The 23,364-nt window shown below is 42.8% G+C and overlaps 1 protein-coding gene across 7 annotated transcripts in view; it reads left to right on the forward strand.

Annotated features, from left to right (window-relative positions):
• Nucleotides 1–23,364, forward strand: part of Smarca2 (SWI/SNF related, matrix associated, actin dependent regulator of chromatin, subfamily a, member 2) — a 166,382-nt gene that overhangs the window by 14,960 nt on the left and 128,058 nt on the right. For all 7 annotated transcript variants that reach the window (XM_021627514.2, XM_021627548.2, XM_021627530.2 and 4 more), the window contains exons 2-5: nt 175–435; nt 5,273–5,402; nt 11,436–11,867; nt 20,694–20,955. In XM_021627514.2, coding sequence (XP_021483189.1) covers nt 211–435; nt 5,273–5,402; nt 11,436–11,867; nt 20,694–20,955 — 1,049 coding nt within the window. In that variant the 5' untranslated portion in view covers nt 175–210. The remainder of the gene's footprint in view (nt 1–174; nt 436–5,272; nt 5,403–11,435; nt 11,868–20,693; nt 20,956–23,364) is intronic.

A 23,364-nucleotide genomic window follows, 5' to 3' on the forward strand; every position in this document is an offset into this window, starting at 1 on the left:
GCCCAGGGTTATATATCACATTCATTCAAACATCTGGAGGAGACAGGGCTGTTCTGTTTGATGTTAGTTACAGAAACGGCACCATCAAATTCTAACAACTGTTTTATTTGGATCTTAACGTTATGTTTAAAACATTCCTTTCTTTCTTTCCTTTTTTCCCCTTCTCCAACTTAGTGTCACTCTGCTGACTGGCAGGGCCGGGAGAAGTAGATGTCCACACCGACAGACCCAGCTGCAATGCCCCATCCTGGGCCCTCTCCGGGGCCTGGACCCTCTCCTGGACCAATTCTGGGGCCCAGTCCAGGACCAGGACCATCCCCAGGTTCTGTGCACAGCATGATGGGGCCCAGTCCTGGACCCCCCAGTGTCTCACATCCTATGTCAACAATGGGCTCTGCAGACTTCCCACAGGAAGGCATGCATCAATTGCATAAGGTAAGACTTTGTGCACTGTCTCCCACTTGACCCATCTTCCCAGGCATGGCTGGATAGTGTTCCTGACGACTCCCCTAGCTTTTTCCTGTTGTTAACATGTGGACCTCACTAGAAATTTGTGTTAATTTGCATGTTATTAAAAACATTCCTGTAATCCCAGTACTTGGGAGCTTGAAGCAAGAGGATCATGCATTTGCTGCCAACCTGGACTATGTAAGGAGATTCTGTCTCAAGAAACAAAAACAAACCAAAACTAAGCCAAATCTGAAACAAAAACCATCCCCAAAGTAATGTAAAACACACTTCTATTGCTATATTTTCACTGTTACAGACGGCCCAGTAATAAAGATGTTCCTTTAAAATACAAAGGTCCATCTTTCAATTTGAACAGGCTTGGGGATTAGCGGGTTAAAGACATTTTGTCTTGGTGAATGAATGCATTAGTAAATAAGACTTTCCTTTCATCTCTCATGTAATTTATATCACCTACAAATCAATATAGTGAAGATTATGCTTCCCTAAAAATGTTGAAATGTATTTGATAAAACTAGATCTTTAAGAGTAAAAGGGAATATCTTTTTTTCTTTTTTTTTTTCTGAAGATACTTCAGGGCCTGGAGAGAGAGAGAGAGAGTTAAAACAGTTAACAGCACTTCCAGTACTGACATTGGGCAGCTCACACTTACCTGTAACTGCAGCTCCAGTGACCTGAAAAGTCCAGAAAAGGACTCCACAGGCACCCCACACATGTCACACATAGGTCGTGAGCATGTGCACGTGCACACACAAATAAATGAGTAAATAAACAAATAAATACATTTTTTAGAAAGTATATTTTCGAGACTTTATTAAAATTAAATAGCTTCTGGGGAATTCTTCCCTTATTGGTTTGTTGAGATGCTTAGAGAGTTTGGGCTGGCCTGGGAGCCCCAGCAATCTTGCTCAGTCTCCAGTGTGGTGCTTGACTTGCAGTGGGGAATCTTGGGAATTCTCTGTCCTTGTGCAGCGAGCAGTCTTACTTCAGTTCAGAAGACCTGCTTGTTGTCTAGCGATCCTTTATGTATGAGACTTTGATATTTGCTGTGAGGGTGATCACATGGGTACCATTTGGCAGTGAGCCCTTCTAGGAGATGCTAAGGACAGCCTTTCAGAAGAAAGCTCCTCTTTGACTGTTTGCTTTGAGGGTCAGCGGGAATCAAAGAAAACCAAAGAGGGCATCATGTATTACTCAAAGGTCTTGCCTCATGAGACAAGCGCAGGTGAAAGCCCCTGTAGATGGTATCACTAGTGGGGCTGTCCCCAGTACATGCAGCGGCTACATCCAGGTTCTTTGGAGAAACAGACCCAATGAGATACAAGGAGATTTATCCTGAAGAATTAGCTTATGGGATTCTGGAGGCTGAGAAGTCACACAGTTTGGAGTTAGCAGGATGGAAACCCAGGGGAACCAGGGCTTTAGTTCCCATCCACGTCCAGAGGCCTGGGAATCAGAGAAGTCAGTCTTGTAAGCCCTAGTCAAGGTCAGGAGGCCAACTCCCAGCCTAGATTAGAATAGACATTGGAAGTAGGAGAAAACAAGGAACAGGACAGGAGCCTACCCATAGAGAGCCTCTGAAAGACTCTACCTAGCAGCGTATCAAAGCAGATACTGAGACTCATAACCAAACCTTGGGCAGAGTGCAGGGATTCATATGAAAGAAGGGGGGTTAGTAAGACCTGGAGAGGACAGGAGCACCATAAGGACCAAATATATCTGGGCACAGGGTTCATTTCTGAAACTGACTCTCCAACCAAGGACTATGCATGGATATAACCTAGAACCCCTGCTCAGACTTTGCCCATGGCAGCTCAGTGTCCAAGTGAGTTCCCTATTAAGGGGAACAGGGACTGTCTCTGACATGAACTCAGTGGCTGGCTCTTTGACACTGCCCCCCCCCCCCCGAGAGAAGCAGACTTGCTAGGCCACAGAGGAGGACATTGCAGCCAGTCCTGATGAGACCTGATAAACTAGGGTCAGATGAAAGAGGAGGAGGACCTCCCCTATCAGTGGACTTACAGAGGGGCAAGGAGGAGATGAGGGAGGGAGGGTGGGATTGGGAGGGAATGAGGGAAAGGGCTACGGCTGGGATACAAAGTAAATAACCGGTGATTAATATAAAAAATAAAAATTATTTTAAAACAAAGAAAATAGATTTTTTTTTTCCTCACAAAATATAACCCAGTTTCTCCTACCTCTACTCCTTCAAGTTCCTTCTCACCTCTCTCCCACCTGGATCCGCCCCCTTTCTGTCTCTCATGATGATTTCCAAATCAGGACAGTGGTATGCTTATTGTGAAAAGTGGATTAGTACCAAGATAAATGAGATAATTACCCAAGGAAACAAGTATACATGCATTCCACATCTTGCTTTTCCCATATTCTGCTGTTCAAGGTCTGCTTCCCCAGCCTTCCATCTCAACCAGTGGATCCTGAGATGGGGAAGTGAGTCAGGAATTGCTGGGAATGGAAGAGATCTCAGCTGTGACCTTTTAGTTGGGGGAACAAAGGCTACTTAAACCTTTGGTGATGGGTAGGGGCTTTTGGGGTGAGTGTACATCTTTTTCTTTGGCAGGGGCCAGGGCAATGGGTATGCCTCATTAGCATAAGGAGAAATTCCAGATGCTGCCAGACTGCCAGACATGCCCTCATAAGGGGAGAGGAAGTTTAACCTGGCTACCAGGCTACATGACCTGTGGTGTGTGTTTGGGGGTGTGTGGGACGGTTGGTGAGGGGGCTCAGGTCTGTGTGTGCTGGGACTTGCTGGCCTGGGGCAGAGTAGGAAATCTCCTGGGTTTTGGATCTGGAGGGTCAGCTTCCCCTATCCCATGGCTCCCTAGCCCCCAAAGTATTTGGTTAAAGTACAGTGTCAGCACAGGTATGCAATCAAGGGCACTTTTTAATTTTTCTCATTACAGAGCCATACCATCTTTATTTATTATTCTGAAACATCCTCTTTTTATTTGATAATGTATTTCTGTAGTATCCCCAAGTTTGTATCTCCCCACCCCTTTTCCTTGTTTGCTTTAGATAGAGTCTCATGTACGTCTTGCTGGCCTTGGCATCACTGTGTAGCCCAGAATGGCCTTGAACTCCTGTCCTCCTTCCTTCTCTGTGCCACAGTGCCTGTTGATCTTGTCAAATATCTACAAAACTAAAGCTCTTTTTTTCCCATAGCATACCATGTCAAGACATCATACAGAAGTCATTGAATCATCTCATGTTGTGTTAACCTGGAGATGTGCTCTAGATCTGTTTCTGCTCTTGTAGACTCTGATACAGGACCTCAGGATGACCTGAGGGAAAAATGCGGAGGACATATTTAGTTAATCTTTTCTGATTGAGGCATTTAAAAGTTAAATGTGGGGTGAGAGTTGGTCCTGTCCTGCTTTTCTTTTGAGCAGTTTTATTGTTTTCTCTCCTGACCCATGGCTTTTTTTTCCTACAATTTACTTCTCTCTTTCATAGTCGCTACACTCACGGGTACTCCTTTTTGTTTGGTGTTTCTCTTACCTGTGAGTAACCTTTGCAGTTTTTCATTCTGAGCCTTGCAGATCTTGCCATCCCGCTCTCCCTCCCTTGTAGCCCCTCAGATAGCGCTCTGTGTGAGGACTTGGGTGAACCCTCACACCTGCTGGCCAGATGCCTCCACTTTCTTCGTTCTCTCTCAAGCGGCTGTGTTTCTTGTCTTCCTCCTCCATCTCCCTCTGAGCTCCAGCTTTTCACTTTTCAACATCACTGAAAATAAGTAAACAAGTGGCCTAAATACATCTGCTGCATGGCTTTGATTTCCTCTCTATTATTACTACTTAACAGACTCAGTGACACTCTTTATACCAGATTCTTCCCATTTTTCTTCTGAGCATCCTCTTTATGGTAAAATTTCCCTCTTTTCAAGTGCATGCTTTTGACTCTGCAGAAATTAACTTTCTTTTCTCCAAAACTGCAAACACTCATACTTTCTTGCTTGAAGTCATTTGGTTTTTATAAACTCTTGGAAATGTTCCTTTCAGGCTGTTTTGAAAATTGCTATTACAGTTTGGGGAAGAATAGACTTTCCTTTCCCAAACACGTGCTCTATCGCTTGATTCTGGATTGGATTAGCATCAGTTCAATAGCTGTTTATTGTATGCCTGTCACGCTCTGGGCCTCAGGTCCGATGTCCAGCCCTTGTGCTTATTATTTGTTTCTAAGCTTGTGCCTTTAGCCCCCTCTGGTCTCCCGCCCTCTGCATCATCTGTCTCTGCTTCTGACTCTCTCCCTTTCAGTACTCAACCCCCTTCGCTTCTCTGCCCCTTATGTTCTTCTCTTCCCAACTGCCATGGAACCTTCTGGTTCAACTTTTTAACTTTCCTTAGTTCATTCCTCCAGTGAGGAAAAATCACCGGGAAAATAGGTCACCTCAGACATTTCACATAACCTTCACTTGGACTCCAGAATAAGTTCAATATGTGACGGGTTTCAGGACCATTTACAGAGGTATGAGAGAGTACCATTTGTTTACCCTGTGAACAGTACATCATTTTTTATTTTTTAATTGGCAGCTTGTGATATTGGCCAGAGAATGAAATTCAACGGTTTTTAAAGCCTTATTTGATTTAGAGATGGTTTTTGCTGATCCTATTGTATCTTCCTTCCTACTGTTTTTACTCAGGAAGTATAAAAACATTGGACTAGAGATTGGATAGTGAATGGTTGTGTCATATCTTTAAGGACTTTGGCGATAGCTCTTGATGGATAGTCTTGTTAGAAAGACTGAACCTTAAAGAGGTATCTAATGGGTTTCCTCTCCACATTTCAGCCCATGGATGGGATACATGACAAGGGGATTGTAGAAGATGTCCACTGTGGATCCATGAAGGGCACCAGCATGCGTCCACCACACCCAGGAATGGGTCCTCCCCAGAGCCCAATGGATCAGCACAGCCAAGGTTTGTGTCCTCTGCACATTTCATTTTGTCTTTATTACCATACCAAAGAAACATCAGTCTTTCCTGGTGGTAAATTAATAACAGCTGTAACGTGCATGTCTAAAGATGCTTAAATCCAGTTAGCTTTCTTTCTCTATAGAAATATGTCACCCTCTTTACCCAAAGATATTATTATTCATCTGGGTAATTTTATTTCAACATTTGTAGTAATTTTATCAACTCAATGCATCCACCTTTGTTTCACAGAGCCTCGTGTCATTTATTGGGAATTTTTATTGTGATCTTGTAAGATAAATGATGTCACTCCTAACTCATAATTTGGGGGACCTAAAGTTTAGAGATTTTTCTTATTTCTCTGAGTATACATAGCTCGTAATTGCTGAGCATTAACAAGGAATCTAGATATCTCTGTCACCAATAGCATAGATACAAAAGTAAGATGATGCAAACACCAGCATCTCTTGAATTGATGCTTCCTCCCTGGGTCAAAAGTGACATTTTTCTGGCAGCAAAACCACCTGCCATTGCTGGTCAGTGACTCTTAGGCCTCCTAGGCTTGCTGTAGCAAGGAAGTATGAACCTAGTGGCCTGAAACTAATTTATTCTTTTGCTGATCTACAGGCTAAAAGTTCATGGCCGTGGTGTCAAGAGAGACTGGTGTCTCTTAAGGCTTCACAGAAAAGTCCTACCACCTTCTGGTGGTTACCAGTAAACCTTGGCATTCCTAGACTTATACAGTAAACACTCTAGTTTCCACCTTTGTCACCATAAGGCATTTTCACTGTCTGTGTCTGTATCCAGCTCTTCATCTTTGATATTTGGATCAAGGTGGACCCTAATCCAGTATGACTTCACCTTAATTTGGTGATACCTGCATCGACCCTATTTCCAAAAGAGGTAGCATTCACATATACAGAGGGTAGGATGCCAATATTTCTTTGTGGGTAGCAACACACACAGTTTGACCCCTGACCATAGCTAATTAATATGTGAATTCCTTTACTCCTTCATGGCATCCGTGTCATATTTCCTCCCTTTGCTATTAAAGAGATGTTAGCTGCTTCAGAGTCATTAAAATATGCTGTAGCCTGATTTCAGAATCACCACTTGGTTATTTTTGCCCACGAAGGACGTGCATTAGTCTGGTGCCAATTGACCCTGGAATGTGGCCCTTCTTCTAGGACACCTGTAGTTTGTACGTCATACATACCTGCCTGTAATTAAGAGTGTTTCAGTTTTCCCTCCTTTTACAATGGGATCCACCATGGAAAAGACTTCGCTGTGAGGATTTACAGAGACCTGTTCATGGTTGTTTTCTTCCTGAAATATAAATAAGCAGGTCACGGAGGCTGACATTAGCATCTCCCTTTGCTATTGTCTGCAGTCTTGAATATCTCAGGGTCTGATCAGAGTCTTGGTAGTAGGCAAGCATAATTATCACAGATTGACTCATGAAATCTTGACCTTGTAGAAAAACACTCTAGAAAAAAACGATTGAGGCATTTTGCAGGATAGAGAGAAGTTTGACCGAGAATGAATTGTTGTGGCACCTCTAGGTTCATCATTTAAATTCTAGGGGGCCGTGTGTGCTCATAGTGATAATGAGACCTCAGGTTTAGTACCTGGAAGGTATGGATGAATTACAAAATTACATGCAGGAACTCCTAAAGTCAGATGCTTTAACTTTTTCTGCTCCTTGCATTGCCATACCTCTAGCAGTGACAATGTGTAAGCCCCTGAACAAACAAATGAAGACACCTGAATGTTATCATTGAGAACAGTTTCACATTTATTTCTCCTAAAAATTCTGATAGCTTGACTTCCCTTCTCACTTTAGGAATAATTTATTTACCTATGGATTATTCTGCTTGGCAGGATAGCTAGTGTAAGAGTCTATGCACACTCAGTAAACTGTTCCATCAGATACAGAGGCAAATCACACACTCAACAGCCAACATTTAAAAATAGATCTATGTTTATATGAAGTACATCAGTTTTAATTACTTGGAAATGGGAGGGCCTTCAGTCAGTGAGGTGAGAACCAGCATGTCATATTATTCCATAAAATAGTAAACTATACTGTAGACTGAGAAGTGAATTATTTAAAAGTTCTTTTTTAAAAAATAAAGTAGTATTGTTATAATGCATTTCTAATCCATGTAACAATCTAAAAAGAATTTTGACTTGGTAATAGTATGTATCTTAAAAATCCCATCGTGGAAACCTCTTTCTAAAGACACAACTATAGAGAGGTTCCGTATTGATCAGAAGTCTGCCAGCTTTAACTAATTCAGAACATACTAAGGGACTTTAGGGTATTGCTTGGAAGGCAAAACCATTTCCCTCAGTAAATACTTGTGTACCTCATGGTCCCAATAGTAACATTATTTTTAACATAGTGGATCGAGAAGGTTTTTTATAGGTATATATATATATATATATATATATATATATATATATGATGTGTGTAAATATATATATGTATGTATATATATGTATAATATATATTATTTATGTAAGAAAGTGCTTATAAAATTGGTACTTAAAATTTGCAATTATTAATAGGAAAGAGACAGCTTATTGCTTCTCTCCAAGGCAAGGTGAAACTGGGGAGATAATGATTCTTGAAGACCAGTGATGGAAAACTGGCATTTTGTGACCCTTTTAGATGAGTAAATCAAAGAAAACTTCCAAAAGACTGCTGTGTGCATCGACATTGTCATAGTCACACAAATGTATATTCACTCGGAGGCAATTTCTTCTCTGTTTTCTCCACTAAGGATAATTACCAAAATATGTTATGCCGATGCATCATTTAGATTCTGTTTTTCCTCAAGTTTTATGGTATGCTACTCTTGTAGAAAAAAAAAAATCCCTTTCTGTAGCTGAGCCGCTGTCACATTTTTAATGTCACAGTGACAGGATGATTCTTTTAACGTGTTCTTTAAATTTTGGGAAATAATTTCTTCCTACCCCCCAGCTTCTTTTTTTTTTTTTTTTTTATCAAATTTGACGTAAAATTTCTTACTATGTTAATTCATCCTGCAGTGTGAACTTTATTCTGTCAGTTTCCTTCCTGTCAAACTTACGAATATTTTCCTGCATTGATTTCTTAGTGGACAGGTATGTTAGTCAGCTTTGCATTATTGTTAACAAAATATTCCAGGCAAGCCACCTCAGAAAGAAGGAAAGTTTATTTTGGTTCTATTACAAATGTTTCGGTCTACCTTGACTCTGTGAACTTAGGCCTGAGACAGCGAAGTACCTGATAAGAAGAGAGGAGGGTGGAGAGGCCTGCTACCTACCGGCACCCCAGAAGCAGAGAACATAGATAGACAGGAAGGAGTTGGGGTCCTAATATCCCCTCCAGTAGCACACCCTAATTTTTAACTCCTTCCAGGGGACACCATATCTTCAAAGTTTTACTAGTCCCCAGTTGTATCAAGCTGAGGCCCAAACTTGCCCATCATAGGCCTTTGGCGTACATTCTGCAACTGTCGGTTTTACTTTCAGAGTTTTGAGTTCATCTCTTCAGTGCTACTGTCTCCTCTTTGTAACATAGTCTTGCTCTTAGCCCAACCTCATAGCAAAGCCTTATTCATGATTTACAAGAGGCGTTTGATAAGCTGTGTTACGTAGCTGAGTTTATCCAGGATTTTAGACCATTGTATCAGGCTTTCTGTGACGTGTGGTCGAACTTACATTTGACAACAAACTGGGTGGGCAGCGGGAGACTCGTGACTTATCTTAACCCCCTTTGTCATACCTTCCTATTATGAAAATGTGAGTTCTTTCTTTTTGTTGTAGGCTCAGCATTGGTAAGAGAGGCATTAGTAAACAAATAGCCATTTTGTACGAGCTTACAATTAAAGGGTGACTATCAGCTTTATTAACAAGGAAAAATACTAAAGTTCAGTATCTTATTAATACCCTACTTAGTGTTATAAATAAGAACATGTTGGTATATTTATGCTAGTGTAACAGGCTGACTTCAGGGATTTTTCCTTGCCTCACTTACACAGACAATGGACTAGATCCCCAATCCTGGTGTTATATGCTTCCCCATGAAGTAGGGATTTGGGTATCGAGACCTAGCAGTCCCCATCCAGGTTAGAACTGAAACACTGTTCAGTTCTAGTAATTAATAGAAGTACAGCAATTCCTAATCAGGGGATCATGTTACATTTGTTTTCTCTCTCCAAAGCACAAAAACCACAGATGAAAGTAACTGTCATTTATTTTCTCCAGGCTTCAGAATGGTGGTGGTCTTCAGGGGCCACCCACCTGTGGACCTTTGGGGCTGTGCAGCACTTTTGTTCAGACTTGACATGGGTTGAGACCCACAGCTTGTGGTGACCTTTATGATAACTGTCAAATACACATACTCATTACAGGATCAGCTCTTTTCCCCTGTGTTTGTCCTGTCCTGCCTAGGGACTCCTTTCCCTTTATTAAAATTGCTACTTTGTTTGAACTTAGGCAGCTGTTTGATTGCAAAAGCCATTCGGTTCCTCTCTCCATCTTAAATTTCCCTCTCTGCGGTATGTTGTGGATATACCTACCACCTTCTGAAATAATCCCCTTGAAAGTTCTGTGTGTTTTTGAGGGTTTTTTTTCCCCCTTCAGAAAAAAACATTCTTTATCTCCTCACGTTGGCATTTTAAAACCCACCCATTTTTATGTGATATCCTAAGTGTTTTGCCTGGAGATTTTTGAAATTTTAAATAACTTGACATATTTTGACATAACAAAATGTACATTAGAATTATTGGGTGTATGCATTAGAGCCAGACAGACTTGCTTTAAAACCTGAGCTGTGAAGATTTCTTTGTGTGAGAGTGAGTTAACTCACTCTCTGAGACTCCACAGCCTTACCTTAGAATGTGAGGTAACAGTGTTTGCCTTCAGAGGGCTGGCCTGAGGATTGAAACAGCAGTGTATGCTTTCCTTTAAGTACTCCTGTTTTCTGCCATTTCTGTGCCTGTACCTGCCTGATGTGCATTGGCTGGCGACGTCATCTGGGCTCACCCTTGCCTGGTGACAGCTGCCTTGCCTACAGTAGAATAGTCCTCTGAGCACAGATGACCCTTAGAAAATTAGTGACAGCTAGTGATTAAACCAGTGACTGATAGTGCAGGAGTCTAAATACCCCAGCTTCTTCATCCCTTCCCTGGAATAATTGTAGGTAGTTTATTTATCTTGTATCCCAAAGCTTCTGCAGTGGATTAATTCTGCTGCAACAGCTGGCTTGGTAATGCATTTTTTATTGGCCACCTTCCCTCCCATATATCACCCCTCCATAGTCCTCTCGGTGCCCCTGCATCTCCCATATAAATCACCTGTGCTCAGTCCTTGCTTCAGCCTGTTTCTGGACAGACCCAGTTGAGATGCTGTGTACAGTCACTGTACAGTGACTGCAGCATTTGGCCCTCGGTAATTGCCAGTTAGTCACAGCTTGCATGATAATCAACCAAATACTCCTTGATTTCTTCACAAGGTCCTGTTTATTCTGCACGGAGCCACGTTAGACCCCTTCCTGTTTTGTGGAGCACCTTGGAGCTACTTCTAATGTAGAATACTGCCCTTCCTTGTTGTTTCCGCAGGTGTATAACAACCACCAACAGTTTGCCTTCTAGGCTACAAGTGGCTATTGATCATTTGAGATGTAGCTAGAGAAACTGAGATATTCTGTGAGCATGAAATACTGGATGTCAGACACCTATGATGGAGGGAAAAGAAAGAATACAAAATAGCTCTTTTTTGAAATGCTAATCTTGTGGGTGTTAAATAAACTGTTATAAAATTACCTTTACTTGTTTCTTTGATCTTTCTAATGTACCAACTAGATGGTTTTAAATTATAGATTAAAAACCATGTTATGGACTAAATGTCCAAATTATATGCAATTGTTAACTTATTCCTATCTTAAATTTCTATCATGCAGTGTTGCACTAGAAAATTATTAGTGTAATCAAGACTACTTCTCTCTCTCAGGATCATCTGCTGCAGCTTTGATCTTGTGTTTTATTTTAGGTTATATGTCACCACATCCATCTCCTCTGGGAGCCCCAGAGCATGTCTCCAGCCCTATATCTGGAGGAGGTCCAACACCACCCCAGATGCCACCAAGCCAGCCGGGGCCACTTATCCCTGGAGATCTGCAGGCCATGAACCAGCCGAACAGAGGTCCCTCGCCTTTCAGTCCTGTCCAGCTGCACCAGCTTCGAGCTCAGATTTTAGCTTATAAAATGCTGGCCAGGGGCCAGCCCCTCCCTGAAACACTGCAGCTTGCAGTCCAGGGGAAAAGGACCTTACCTGGCATGCAGCAGCAGCAACAGCAGCAGCAGCAGCAACAGCAGCAGCAGCCTCAGCAGCAACAACAGCAGCCCCAGCCGCCTCAGCAGCAGGCACAGCCACAGCCCCAGCAGCAGCAGCCAGCCCTTGTTAGCTACAATAGACCATCTGGTAGGTTAATACACAACCAAATGAATAGCACTCTGGTCCAGCTTGGATAAGCAGCCTCTCGCACACAGAAGCACTAGGCTGTAGAAGCCAGGGGCGGACGGACCCCTTTTCCATACTGTTTCTTGTTCTATTGAAATTGGCTGAGATTCCTGGTTCCTGCTCTAAGGAATCCTAGAGCAGTGTTTCTTATCGGAGACCCTCCTGAAAGCTGGGAACCTAGGGCAAAAGCACATAAGCACATTCTCCCATGATCTTGCATTCTCTTTTAAGAGGTACAAGGTTGTCTGGAAGCCCATCAGTATACTCCAAGTTAGGAACCCCTGCATTCTTTGCATCCAGCTATAGAACTCCCTGCTCAAATTGGCCCCCAACTGAGTCTTTCAATATTTGTTGATTTATTTATTTCTTACTTTTTCTGTTATACACGATATAACATTTGTGTATTTGGTGAGTCCTGTTGTAAAAAAAAATATATATCAAATAAAGAAGCAGAAATGTGGGAAAATTTTTGAAAGAAGCAAGGATCCAGGTCAGGGGTGTAGAGGAGGCCACAATAGCCCCCTACAGTTGCTATGGCTGAGCTTCAAATAGGACTTGAGTGTTCTGACAGAGCCACAAGGAGATGGGGTCATGTATCTAATTCTCACCATTCAGAAGGAAGTTGCTTCCCAATTTCTCAGAGGACACAACGCCGTTTCTGGCATGAGAATATAAAGTGGATCTCCCAGGTGTGATTATCTTTCAAATTACAGTCATCCTTGGTGTCGGAAGCAGATTGCTTCTTGGACCCCAGCGGATACCAAGATCCGTTATGTTCAAGTCCCTTATATGAAATGTGGTATTACATTTGCATTTAAGCTATGCATGTCCTTTCTGTGTACTTTATCATCTTCAGATTGTTTAGGAGAAATATTGACTATCACGTGAATGCTATCAGAATAGTCGATGCACTGTATTGTTTAGAGAATAATGACAAGAAGAAGGAGTCCATACCCACTCAGTACAGCTGCATTTTTTCCCCGAGTGTTTTCTCTCTGTGGTTAATTGAATTCACAGAGTTGGGACACACAGATATGGAAACCTGACTATCATATCTTCATTATTATTATTGTTGTTGCGAAAGGCTTTGCATGATAGAAACATTTATTCGTAGCGGGGTAACAGATCCACATGGCCTTTTTCTTGCACTCCCTGAGATAAGAATCAGAAGCTATGATTACATAATAGGTGGAGTTGATGTAGTCCTTTTCGTGGCCTTTTGGAGACATGGCTTTTTCATGTTGCTAGAAACTCACAGGTACAAGGGGCTTTAGAGTGCTTGTCTTTGAAGGTTGTATCTCAAGATAGCTCGTGGTAAAGGTGGTTACCCCACAAGCCTGATGGACCACAAGTTCCATCCCTAGAACCTACATAAAAGGAGGAGAGAAATGACTCCATAAAGCACATGCCTTCTGTGTCACAGGTGACCCCCTTCCCTAATCAATCATCAATCAACCAATCAATCAACCAAGTTTTAAGAAAGAACTGTGTAAACAGCTTATGCTTTAGCTCTGAGGGCTTTGGATTGCAAGTGTAATGCTCCCCAGACACTGATAGCATCTCCTATGAATGGCTTCCACTCACTTGGACAAACTGACAGGCTAATCACTGTGAGTGAGAGCAGTGAATCTGGGATATTCGTCCTGGGTTTAGGAGCTTGGGTCAGGAGAAAGGATTCCGATTGGTATTTTTGGTTTTCTTTTTAAATATTTTAATTTTTGAATTTGTGCTTCTTTTCTGATAAACTTTAAACAGCGATATCAGGCAGATGAACTTTTGTTGTTGTAGATTTGGCATTAGCAATGAGTCTCTTCACCGGGGAGATGGCTCTAGGTTAAGAGTGCTTTGCTGTGCAGGCAGGAAGACCTGAGTTCAAGTCCCTGGAGCCCATGTAAAAATCAGGTGTGGTTGTGTGCACCTCTAATCTGGGAGCTGTAGGGGATTGATAGGGAGACAGGAAGATCCTTGGCTGGCCACCAGCCAAGCTCTGCGTTCACTTGGAGGTCTCAAGAGAATGAGGCAGAGAATGATAGAACAGGATACCCATGTTTCCTTCTGACCTCCACATGCCCATACACATACACATTTCACACATACACACACAAAAATAAATCTTTTGTAATGGGTGTTTTAAACCAGCTGTGGCATACAGCTGTCTAATCCCAGCACTTGGGAAGTAGATGTAGGAGGGTCAAAAGGTCACTGTCACCCTCAGCTCTATAGTGAGTTTGAATCCCAGCTTAGAAAGCCTGAGACTGCAGATCATAAAACTAAAGCCCAAAACAAAAGTAGCAGAAACTGGTGTCTCATCGTTCTGAAGGCTTGGGGCTTCCAGCATTAGGATGTCAGCAGCTTTGGCATGTGGTGAGTCCCTGCTCTCCGGTTCATAGAACACACCTGTACTCTACCCTCCCACACGTAAGGGGTGAGAACACTCTCTGTGGCCCCTCACATGGTCACTGATCTCACTCCCGAGAGCGTTCGGTCATGGCTTAATTTCCTCTACCTCCTAATACTGTCTGCTTGGGGATCTGGATTCCACCACAGGAATTTGGGAGAGACCCAGACATTTAGAATATAGCAATGTGTTGTTTTTTTTTTTCTTTTCTCGTGTGTGTGTGAGAGAGAGAGAGAGAGAGAGAGAGAGAGAGAGAGAGAGAGAATTTTAAGACAAGTTCTTCCTTTGAAGCCCTGAGTAGCCTTGCACCTGTAGCGTTCTGTCTTTCTCTAAGTTCTGGGGTTACAGGCATGCTCCAATGTGCCATCACTATCAGCTTAGCAGTTGAGCTTTTAAAGAAAAAAAATTATTTCATACCCAGATTTCTGTGTGGCTAACAGGGAGCCTTCTGATAGATGGAGGAGCCGGTGGGACCAACAGTATAACACAGTAAAGGGCACCCCAAACTCCATGCAGGGAGGACAAGTTGATTTTTAAACTAGATTTTTAAACTGTAAAACTAAAGCTCTGGAGAATTTGGCCAAATAGACGGAAAACATTTGTGTGTCTGTAGCTCAGGCTCACTGGGAAGCTGCTTGTTTGCCCTTGTTCCAGAACGTTCTTGGCATACGCCATCTCTGCTTCATGGAGGGCATTCAGATCCAGACGCCAGCAGTTGTGACATGAAAGCTCATGCTTGTGACTGTTTCCCCCAGAGGCTACCTTCCTAACCAGCAAAAGGATCTGCAAAGTATATGGGTGCCTCAGCTCTTTCCTCTTGTGCATGAAGAGTGAAGACCATGGCTTCCTGTCATGGATTCTTTTCAGTCTTACTCTGGACACTGTTAGCTGAATTGGTCATCTCTATTTCCCATGTCTTAGTGCATGAGTGGTTTTAACAACCGGGTTTTATGCAGAGGCCAGCTGGTTGCATCAAGAGAACTGGCAGCTGGGCAGAGAAGAGGGAACCAAGTGAAATTCCCAGAAGGCAATATTGTGGGATTTTGTCATATGACCATAATCCATGGTACATGAAGCCTGTCTTGGGGTCATAGGCCTCCAAAGGCATTACTAGCTTTTAAATGACCTTGACTCAGCAGGAAAACATTCCACAGCATGAAGGAAGGTAGGATGTGGATTCCTCATATGAGAAAACTTTCCACCCAAGGTTCAAATAGTGGGATGAATGAAGCAGTGAAAGGCGAAGGATGAAGTTTATGTTATTGGAGAACATGCATGTAGCTAATGCTTCATGTCTGCTGAACCTAACTGTGCCTGCGTTTTCTGGGCCATTTCCACAGAAGGGATGCCCTTCTTAATTATTCACTTCTTTGCTTATTCCTGCCTTATCACATCCTATCAACAGAGGGACTTGGTTTTATATCTTCTGAATGGCGCAGCTGTTATGCTTAGTAAGAAATGAAAATGTTGGGGCAGATATTGTTTTCTGGCCAAGCGGGCAAGGGGGACATGGATGAAAGAGGAAAGGAAATAACTTCTTTCTAGTAGAGCAACACATTCCTGGTGCTGACAGGCGTGTTGATCCTGTAAAACTTGTGCAGAAATCTGATTTCATAGAAGGACACAACCTCATTGGATTACAGGCATGTTTAATAGGCAATTAGAATAAGCCTAAATAATGGAAAGGATCTTTTAAGTCAATATTAAACTTTTAAGTCTCCCCCCTTAAAAACAAACAAACAAACAACTATATTTGCTCATAGACACCCTGCCAATCTTTCAGGGAGAAGAAAAAAAAAAAAAAGACATTTTAGTACATGCTCTTCCTTGAAGGTAGTTAGTTACATTTGTTCCCATCATTCTTCAGTCCCATTTCCCAGTGTAATGAGCAAAGACAATGGTGGCACAGTGCTGGGTTGGTCTTCCCCAGCCCTGCTCCAGAGCTAGAACTCACAGAAAGTGACATTGTTGCACAGTGGGATGCCGGCTGTACACTGAGCGTGTGTGCTGGAGAAGGCTGGGGTGAGGTGTGGGGGGACAGGAGGTGCAGGGGACAGGGAGATGGGAGTGGCTGTTGGCCACTTCTCAAGCAGAGCCTTGTCCTTGCTCTTGTGGGCAACACTGCAGCCCAAGACACGTTTCTCTTTTTAGTTTGATTCTCGTTTCCTTTTAGGGATTAAGGCAGAATAAAAATGAGAACTGAAAACGTTGTGTTTTGGGGAAGATGAGAGAACAACCGTGTGATGATAGAAAAGGAAAGTGTTTTTTTTTTTTTTTTCTGCATACCCTCACTCCTGATTCTGGAGAGCGGCATCTGAAACTTTTTGATATGCTCAGGTTAAATATTCTTTGCTTCATTTAATTTTGTTTTCCAACCTGTAGAAATCACTTACATTTTTGCTTAGTGCAGCAGCGATTTGCATAATCACCCTGAGTGCTGAGCAGGCTCTGAACGCGCGCACGCACGCATGGAGGTTCTGTGCAGGTGAGGGGTGGGTGTTTTAGCAAGTGTGTCGCTCTACTACTTGATATCAGATGAAAGGGGATGTCTCCACCGACAATCCCATCCACCCCAAGCAGTGTTTGGCCCACATTCTGGAGAGCCAGGCAGTACAGATTCCACCGTGGCTCCTCCGGTAAAGCCTGAGAAGGGAGGCATTTTGAACACTGACCATAAGCCTGAAATTGACCATGCTGGAGAGAGGGGAAGAGATAAGTTAAACGTTCCGATTGTGTTCAATGTAGACACACACTGGTGTTTGGCGCCCAGTGGGTGCTTTCTGTGGCCTCAGTCCAGTGTGCTCTGTAAACCTACTAGATGGGGCTCACATCCTGAATATAAGGGCAGGAAGCTAGACTGAGTTTCCTGGTTTCTGTAAATGAAAGTGTTCATACAGTCAGTCAGTCAGAGGAGAAAACAGGCCCACATGGTAAATGCATTTGTGTTTAGCTAGGAACTAGCCTAGCTCGTAAGTGGCCCTGATAGCAGCTGGCAGGATACACACGGCAAGTCCAATGACCGGAGGAGCATCTGTGTCACACTGTGTGAAACTGCAGAAAATGTTTTGAAAATTGAACCAGAAAAGGGTACTCCTCAAGTTGGCAGCCAATATGGTACCCCAATTCCGGAAGTTCTTTCTTTTGTCATGGGGTTTTCTGTCCTGTGGTGTATAATAATTAGCGGTTTTCTTTCCCTGTCCTTGATCAGTAAAGAGAGGTATTATTATCTTCCCCATTCTGCAGATGATGAAACAGACGTAGGACTTGGTAACGTGGTCTGTTTCACACAGCTAGTAGGTGATAGAGCCAAGGCAACCTTTTTTAAGAGTTATTTTATTTGATGTGTATGAGTGTTTGGCCTACATGCATGCATGCGTGTCACATATGTGCCTGGTGCCTGAAGAGGGCAGTAGAGGTGTCAGATCCCCTGGAACTGGAGTCGCAGATGGTTGTGAGATGCTGTGTGGGTGCTGGGGATTTGAACCCCGGTCCCTCTGCAAGAGCAAGTGCCCTCCAGCCCCTGACATTGGAATGTGTAAGTCAGTGGTTGGGTTTCCGTTTCTCAATATTAAGGCCGAATCCACCGGATTACAATGACTTATGTTTAGTAATTGGGTAAGGCTACCAGATATGTCAGACCTGTCTTTTCGATATACAGGCAGAAAAATGTCCAGCTGACAGTACTTTTCTTTGATTAAATATGGCTTTTAAAAGAGTAGCTCAAGGCCTTGTAGATGTGTGCTTCTGTACTTCCAGGCAGTCTTGCTGTGGAAGGGGGTCTGTATAGTGCTGAAGTGGTTAGGACTGCAGCAAGTGAGTGTGTACTGTTGCCATACTCTTGGGATTATTATTATTATTATTATTATTATTATTATTATTATTATTTTGAACTTAGGAAAGAGGGAAAAGACTTTGATGGTGAAATTTAAAGTAATTATTGCGATGCCATTTTACCAGTAGCAACCAGATTTGCTTCTTTGAAGAAGCCATCTGTACTTTGAGACTCTAGAAGTAGTAGGCTCATAGTTTGGGATGCTTCGACCATGGCTTTTGATATATTTAACTCAAATTGCTCAGTGGTAAGAGCCCTTGCCACCAACTCTGAAGCCTGAGTTAGCCTGAGTTTGGGTCCCAGAAGCCACATGGTGGAAGGAGGGAACTGCCTCCTGCAGGTTGTCTTCTGATGGCTTCTGATGGCACCTGTGGGTGCGTGTCTACTCCCCCTCCATAAAGGAATACATATAATTAAAAATTTAAAAATTAAATGCTGGAAATCTGTCTTCTGTCATTTGACTAGCCATACATAAAATAATGCAAAGGCAAAAACATTCCCGAATTCCAAGACCTCTAGGGAAAGGTAACTCGGGCCAGGTCTCAGCAAACCTGGGCTTTAATTTGCATATGGATGAAAAGTTCTAAATAAAACATGTAATGGAGATACATGTATTTTGTAAAAGATCTCCCATTCAGAAAACAAAAAGAATTAAGTTGGAAGCTGGCTGCAGTGGCACACATCTGTGATCCCAGCCCTCAGGGAGGCAGAGGCAGGTGGATCTGTGTGAGTTTGAGTCCAGCTGCTCTACAAAGTGAGTTCAGGACAGCCAAGGCTACACAGAGAAACCGTATCTCAAAAAAAAAAAAAACAAAAACAAAACACTATATAATAGTACATCATGGATATAAAAATAGTGGGCCAAACATTTCACCCCAAAACTTTTTACTTAATCCCCAAGACCAGCACTACAAATTAGCTTAAGAAAAATTGTACCCAGGCAGTGCTGGCACAGGTCTTTAACCCCAGCATTCAGGAGACAGAGGCAAGCGGCCCTCTCTCTGTGTCTAAGGCCAGCCTGGTCTACAGAGCTTGGTTCCAGGACAGCCAAGGCTACACAGAGAAACCCTGTCTCGGGTGGGAGGACCACAAAGAGCACATTTTATCCATCTATAGTGTTTGGGAAAATTTTGGAAGGGAAAGAATAACAGCTTGTGCCAGCAGTTAGGATGAAGGTACCGGTACATACACCTGGTACTCGGACCCTTCCCCAAGCACTTTGCAGTAATTTTTCACATTCCTCCTGTCACAGTGTTTACTTACGGCTTTCTCTGGATTGTCATTTAAGTCCTCTAAATGGCATTTACCAGAAGTTGAAGAAATGCGTTCCATTTTTCCATAACGTGTGCCTTTGTATGGTTAATTATTGTGCCTCTCTGAAATTTTAGACTATGAATTTTGTGCTTTAATGGCTTTATTTTTCTTTTCCTTAGGAAGGATATAGGAGATACTTGGATGAATGCCTGTTTGTGGTTTTAGCATCTGTTGACTGAGATTCTTCATTTAAAGATTTTTTTTTTACTAAGTTATCTGGAAGCTTCAGTAATCTTATTTAATTTTAAGGAAGCAGAACTCACCTGGAGGAGAGTTGAAGACTTGTATCTAGCAGTTAATTGAAATTCCCAAAGCTTAATGCAGAAAAAGGGCTGAAACTGAATTCAACATTACTTAAAGATTTGTTTTGTTTTGGGGGAGGAGGGACAGGGTCTCTTATAGCTCAGGTTGGCCACTAACTCTTGCTTCCCCTGCCTCTCCCTTTGAAGTGCTGGATTTACAGGCCTGCACCTGTAATCATGCTAGGCTTCAAAGATAGGTTAAAGATTGCATGCCGTCCTCTGAGAATAAGAGGGGAAAAAAAATGCTTTCTTTAATCTTAATATTCGCTAATTTTTGTTAGGGAAAATGAGTGTATTTTACCTCTCATGGTGAATAGTTTTAGAAATACTTTATTACTGTGTAGTGAAAGTGAGATTTAGTTCCTGGGATTCACTGTAACTAAGCCCGAAATAAGCTTCTAGAAACGCTGAGGAAAATCAAGAGCCTCTGTTAGTTTCCAGCAGGCCAGTAAGCTCTTTTAACCTTAGGCCCTGAATCCCAGAGCTAGCACCAGCTTTTGGGACAGAGGCCTGCCTTGCAGGGACTTAGCAGTTTGCAGATAGGGCCACACCCATTACATCTGGTCATTGTAGAATTCTTCTGAAGTTTGGGTCCACCTGCGATTCTTAAAAGCCAAACAAAACAAATCACCACAGAATGTGACATTAAAAGCCAGCTTGTCATTTCCTTGATTTATTACGACCAAGAGTCATTTTTTTTTTTTTTTGGATATCTTTGACAATATTCATTAGTGCATGCCATTTCCCTGTGGGGTACCTTCTCAGTTACTTTTTCACCCATACCCTTTATTCCTTTTCCTTTCTACCCTCCATTAGGCAGCTCTCTGGTGTTTCAGATCCTAGTGGCCTTGTCCCTAGGTGGTAGTTGAGGGGTGGAGGAGCTAGGTGTGGTCAGCAGGTGTCCTTCCTTCTGTCCTGCCTAAGTCCCTCTTGTCTCGTAGGCCCGGGGCAGGAACTGCTGCTGAGTGGTCAGAGCACCCCTCAGAAGCTGTCAGCACCGGCACCCAGCGGCCGGCCCTCGCCCGCACCCCCCGCTGCTGCCCAGCCCACAGCCACGGCTGTGCCTGGACCCTCTGTGCAGCAGCCTGCCCCTGGCCAGCCATCTCCAGTCCTGCAGCTGCAGCAGAAGCAGAGTCGGATCAGCCCCATCCAGAAACCGCAAGGCCTGGACCCCGTGGAGATCCTGCAGGAACGAGAGTACAGGTACCTCCTGTGATAAAGGGCCAGGGGCTGAAGGGTCTCATGGGGCAGTATCCCTGCGCTACCGGACACTGGGAGGGCTGAGAAGAGGACAGAGAGGGCTCGTGCTGTGACAGTGGTTTCAGAACAGTGGTAGAGAAAAGTCACATGCTGTTGGGTGCATCCTTAGGTGTTGCTGAGTAGGGCCAACTGTGACTCCTGTCTCATTCCTTCAGAAACCTTTTATCATCCACTCCATCCACCTACCGGGTGCTTGGAATACATAGATCAAAAGTCCAGCCGAGAGTTCACGAGTTAAACTCCTAATCTAGGCACTTGTCACCTGATTTGACACTGTCCTATCTAAACTAGGGATTGGGAAACTTTTCCTGTAGAGTACCAGATGGAAAACATCTAATGTTTTACCGGGCCATATGTCTTAGACACAGATAGTCAGCTCTTTCCTTTTTGTGGGAAAACACCCGTAGACTGCAGTTCTTTGGCTTTATTCCAATAAAACTTTATTTAGAAAAAGCAACTACCTACCGACAAGATTTGGCCCATAGGCTTTAGTTAGTAGACCCTTCAAGTAAATGGTTAACAACCATGAACAACTGAGTGAAGTAAGGATTAAGATGAAACGAAACTAATATTTTGAGTTCTGTAGCCTGTCTGGAAAGCACACTCTGACAGTTACGTCTCTGTTGTCTTGGGCGGGTTACATCACTTTTCTATGACTTACGTGTTAAAAATATTATAGTATTTTTTTTTCCATAAAGTTCTAGAAGCTTTCAGTACTATTGGTGTCAACTACTTTCTCAGCATTATTTGAATTTAAAGAAAAGTAGATGCTAAAAATTAGAGAGAGCCGCTTGCGGTGTCACACGCCTGCAATCCCAGTACCAGGGAGGCAGAAGCAGGTGGATCTCTGGGAGTTCAAGGCCAGCCTGGTCTACAAAGTGAGTCCAGGACAGCAAAGGCTACAAAGAAAAACCCTTCTCAAAAGACCAAAAAAAAAAAGAAAAGTTACAGAGACTGTTAGCTAGTAAGCAGCATTTGGGTTCTATTTAAAAGCATTGTCTTAACCTTCATTAGAAAGCATTACAGGTTGTTAGGAACTAACTGGTGTGGAGAGTTGTTTTGGAGGCCTCCCAGGAACCAGGTATTAGACGTGGGTCACCTTTTGGATTGAAAACATGACTTTATTTTCTCATTTCTGTTGCTGGCCATCATTGGGAGCATTTCTCTTGTCATTCCCAGCTTGTCATGTGCACCTGAGGACCAGGCCAGGAATACATCCTCAGTGACAGGCAGAGTCTTTTGGATTAATACTTGTCAATACATAAAGTCAAACGCAAGGACAGCCCGGGCAGATAAACTCTTCAGATGTGATATCTTTTTTACGTTGTTGAATAAAGAAAGTCATAAGTGACTTCTGGGTGTGTGTGTGTGGGGGGGGGGGTCAGTTATAAGAAAGAGCAGGATTATGTGGTTATTCTGAAATTCTAACTTGCTTTAGCCCTGCCCAGCCGGCGCAAAGCTGCCAGACGCTCTGTTAGCTCATGCAACCAACCCTCAGGAGACATTCTCTGCACCTTCACATTTTATGTAACACCTGGCCTCCTTTCTCTTACTCAGCCTCATGTACGTGTGTGTGTGTGTGTGTGTGTGTGTGTGTGTGTGTGTGTGTATGTGTGCATGCATGTGTGCATTTGTGCATGCATGTGGCACTTGGCATATGTGTAAACCGCTTTGTGGACTCCTGAATTTGTTTTGTCATTGTTAACCAGAATTTTAATTACAGGGTTCCCCCATAATCTCATTTTAGTGCCATTTTCACAAGTGTGAGTTTAAATGGGTTGTCGACCAAAGTGTTTAAGTCATGCTGTTTGTCTTATTTCAACATACAAAAAGTTTATAGCCTATATCATCTTCTTATATTAAATTTTTATTGCATCTAATCACTTATCTATCCATTTATATATTTATTTATTTATTTTTTCATTCATTTATTTATTTATTATGGCACATCTGGGCTTCCTCACAAGTATGGAGGTCAGATGACAACCTATGGGTTTTTGTTGTTGTTGTTTTGTTTTTTTTCCCTTTTCTTTGTGATATGTGGGCCCCAGAGTTGCAAGTTTGGTGGCCAGTCCCTTTATCCTCAGTAAGCCATTTCACTAAACCATTCTCCTATATTACTAAAACTTGCGTCCACCAGGACCTTTTATGTGGTGGTACATGGCACTACTGCATGCCCACAGTCTCAGGATATGGAAGACGGTGTAATGACACCAAGGCCAGCCTAGGTACAGAGTGAGACCCTATTTAAAAAAAAAAAACACGGAACAACTGTAAATCAAGTGCATTTCAGAATGTGGTCGAATAGTCAATTTTTTTTGTATGATTATTATTTCATGATGTATCCACTCT

This window comes from Meriones unguiculatus, chromosome 1, assembly GCF_030254825.1.
Source record: "Meriones unguiculatus strain TT.TT164.6M chromosome 1, Bangor_MerUng_6.1, whole genome shotgun sequence".
Lineage (NCBI taxonomy): Eukaryota > Metazoa > Chordata > Mammalia > Rodentia > Muridae > Meriones > Meriones unguiculatus.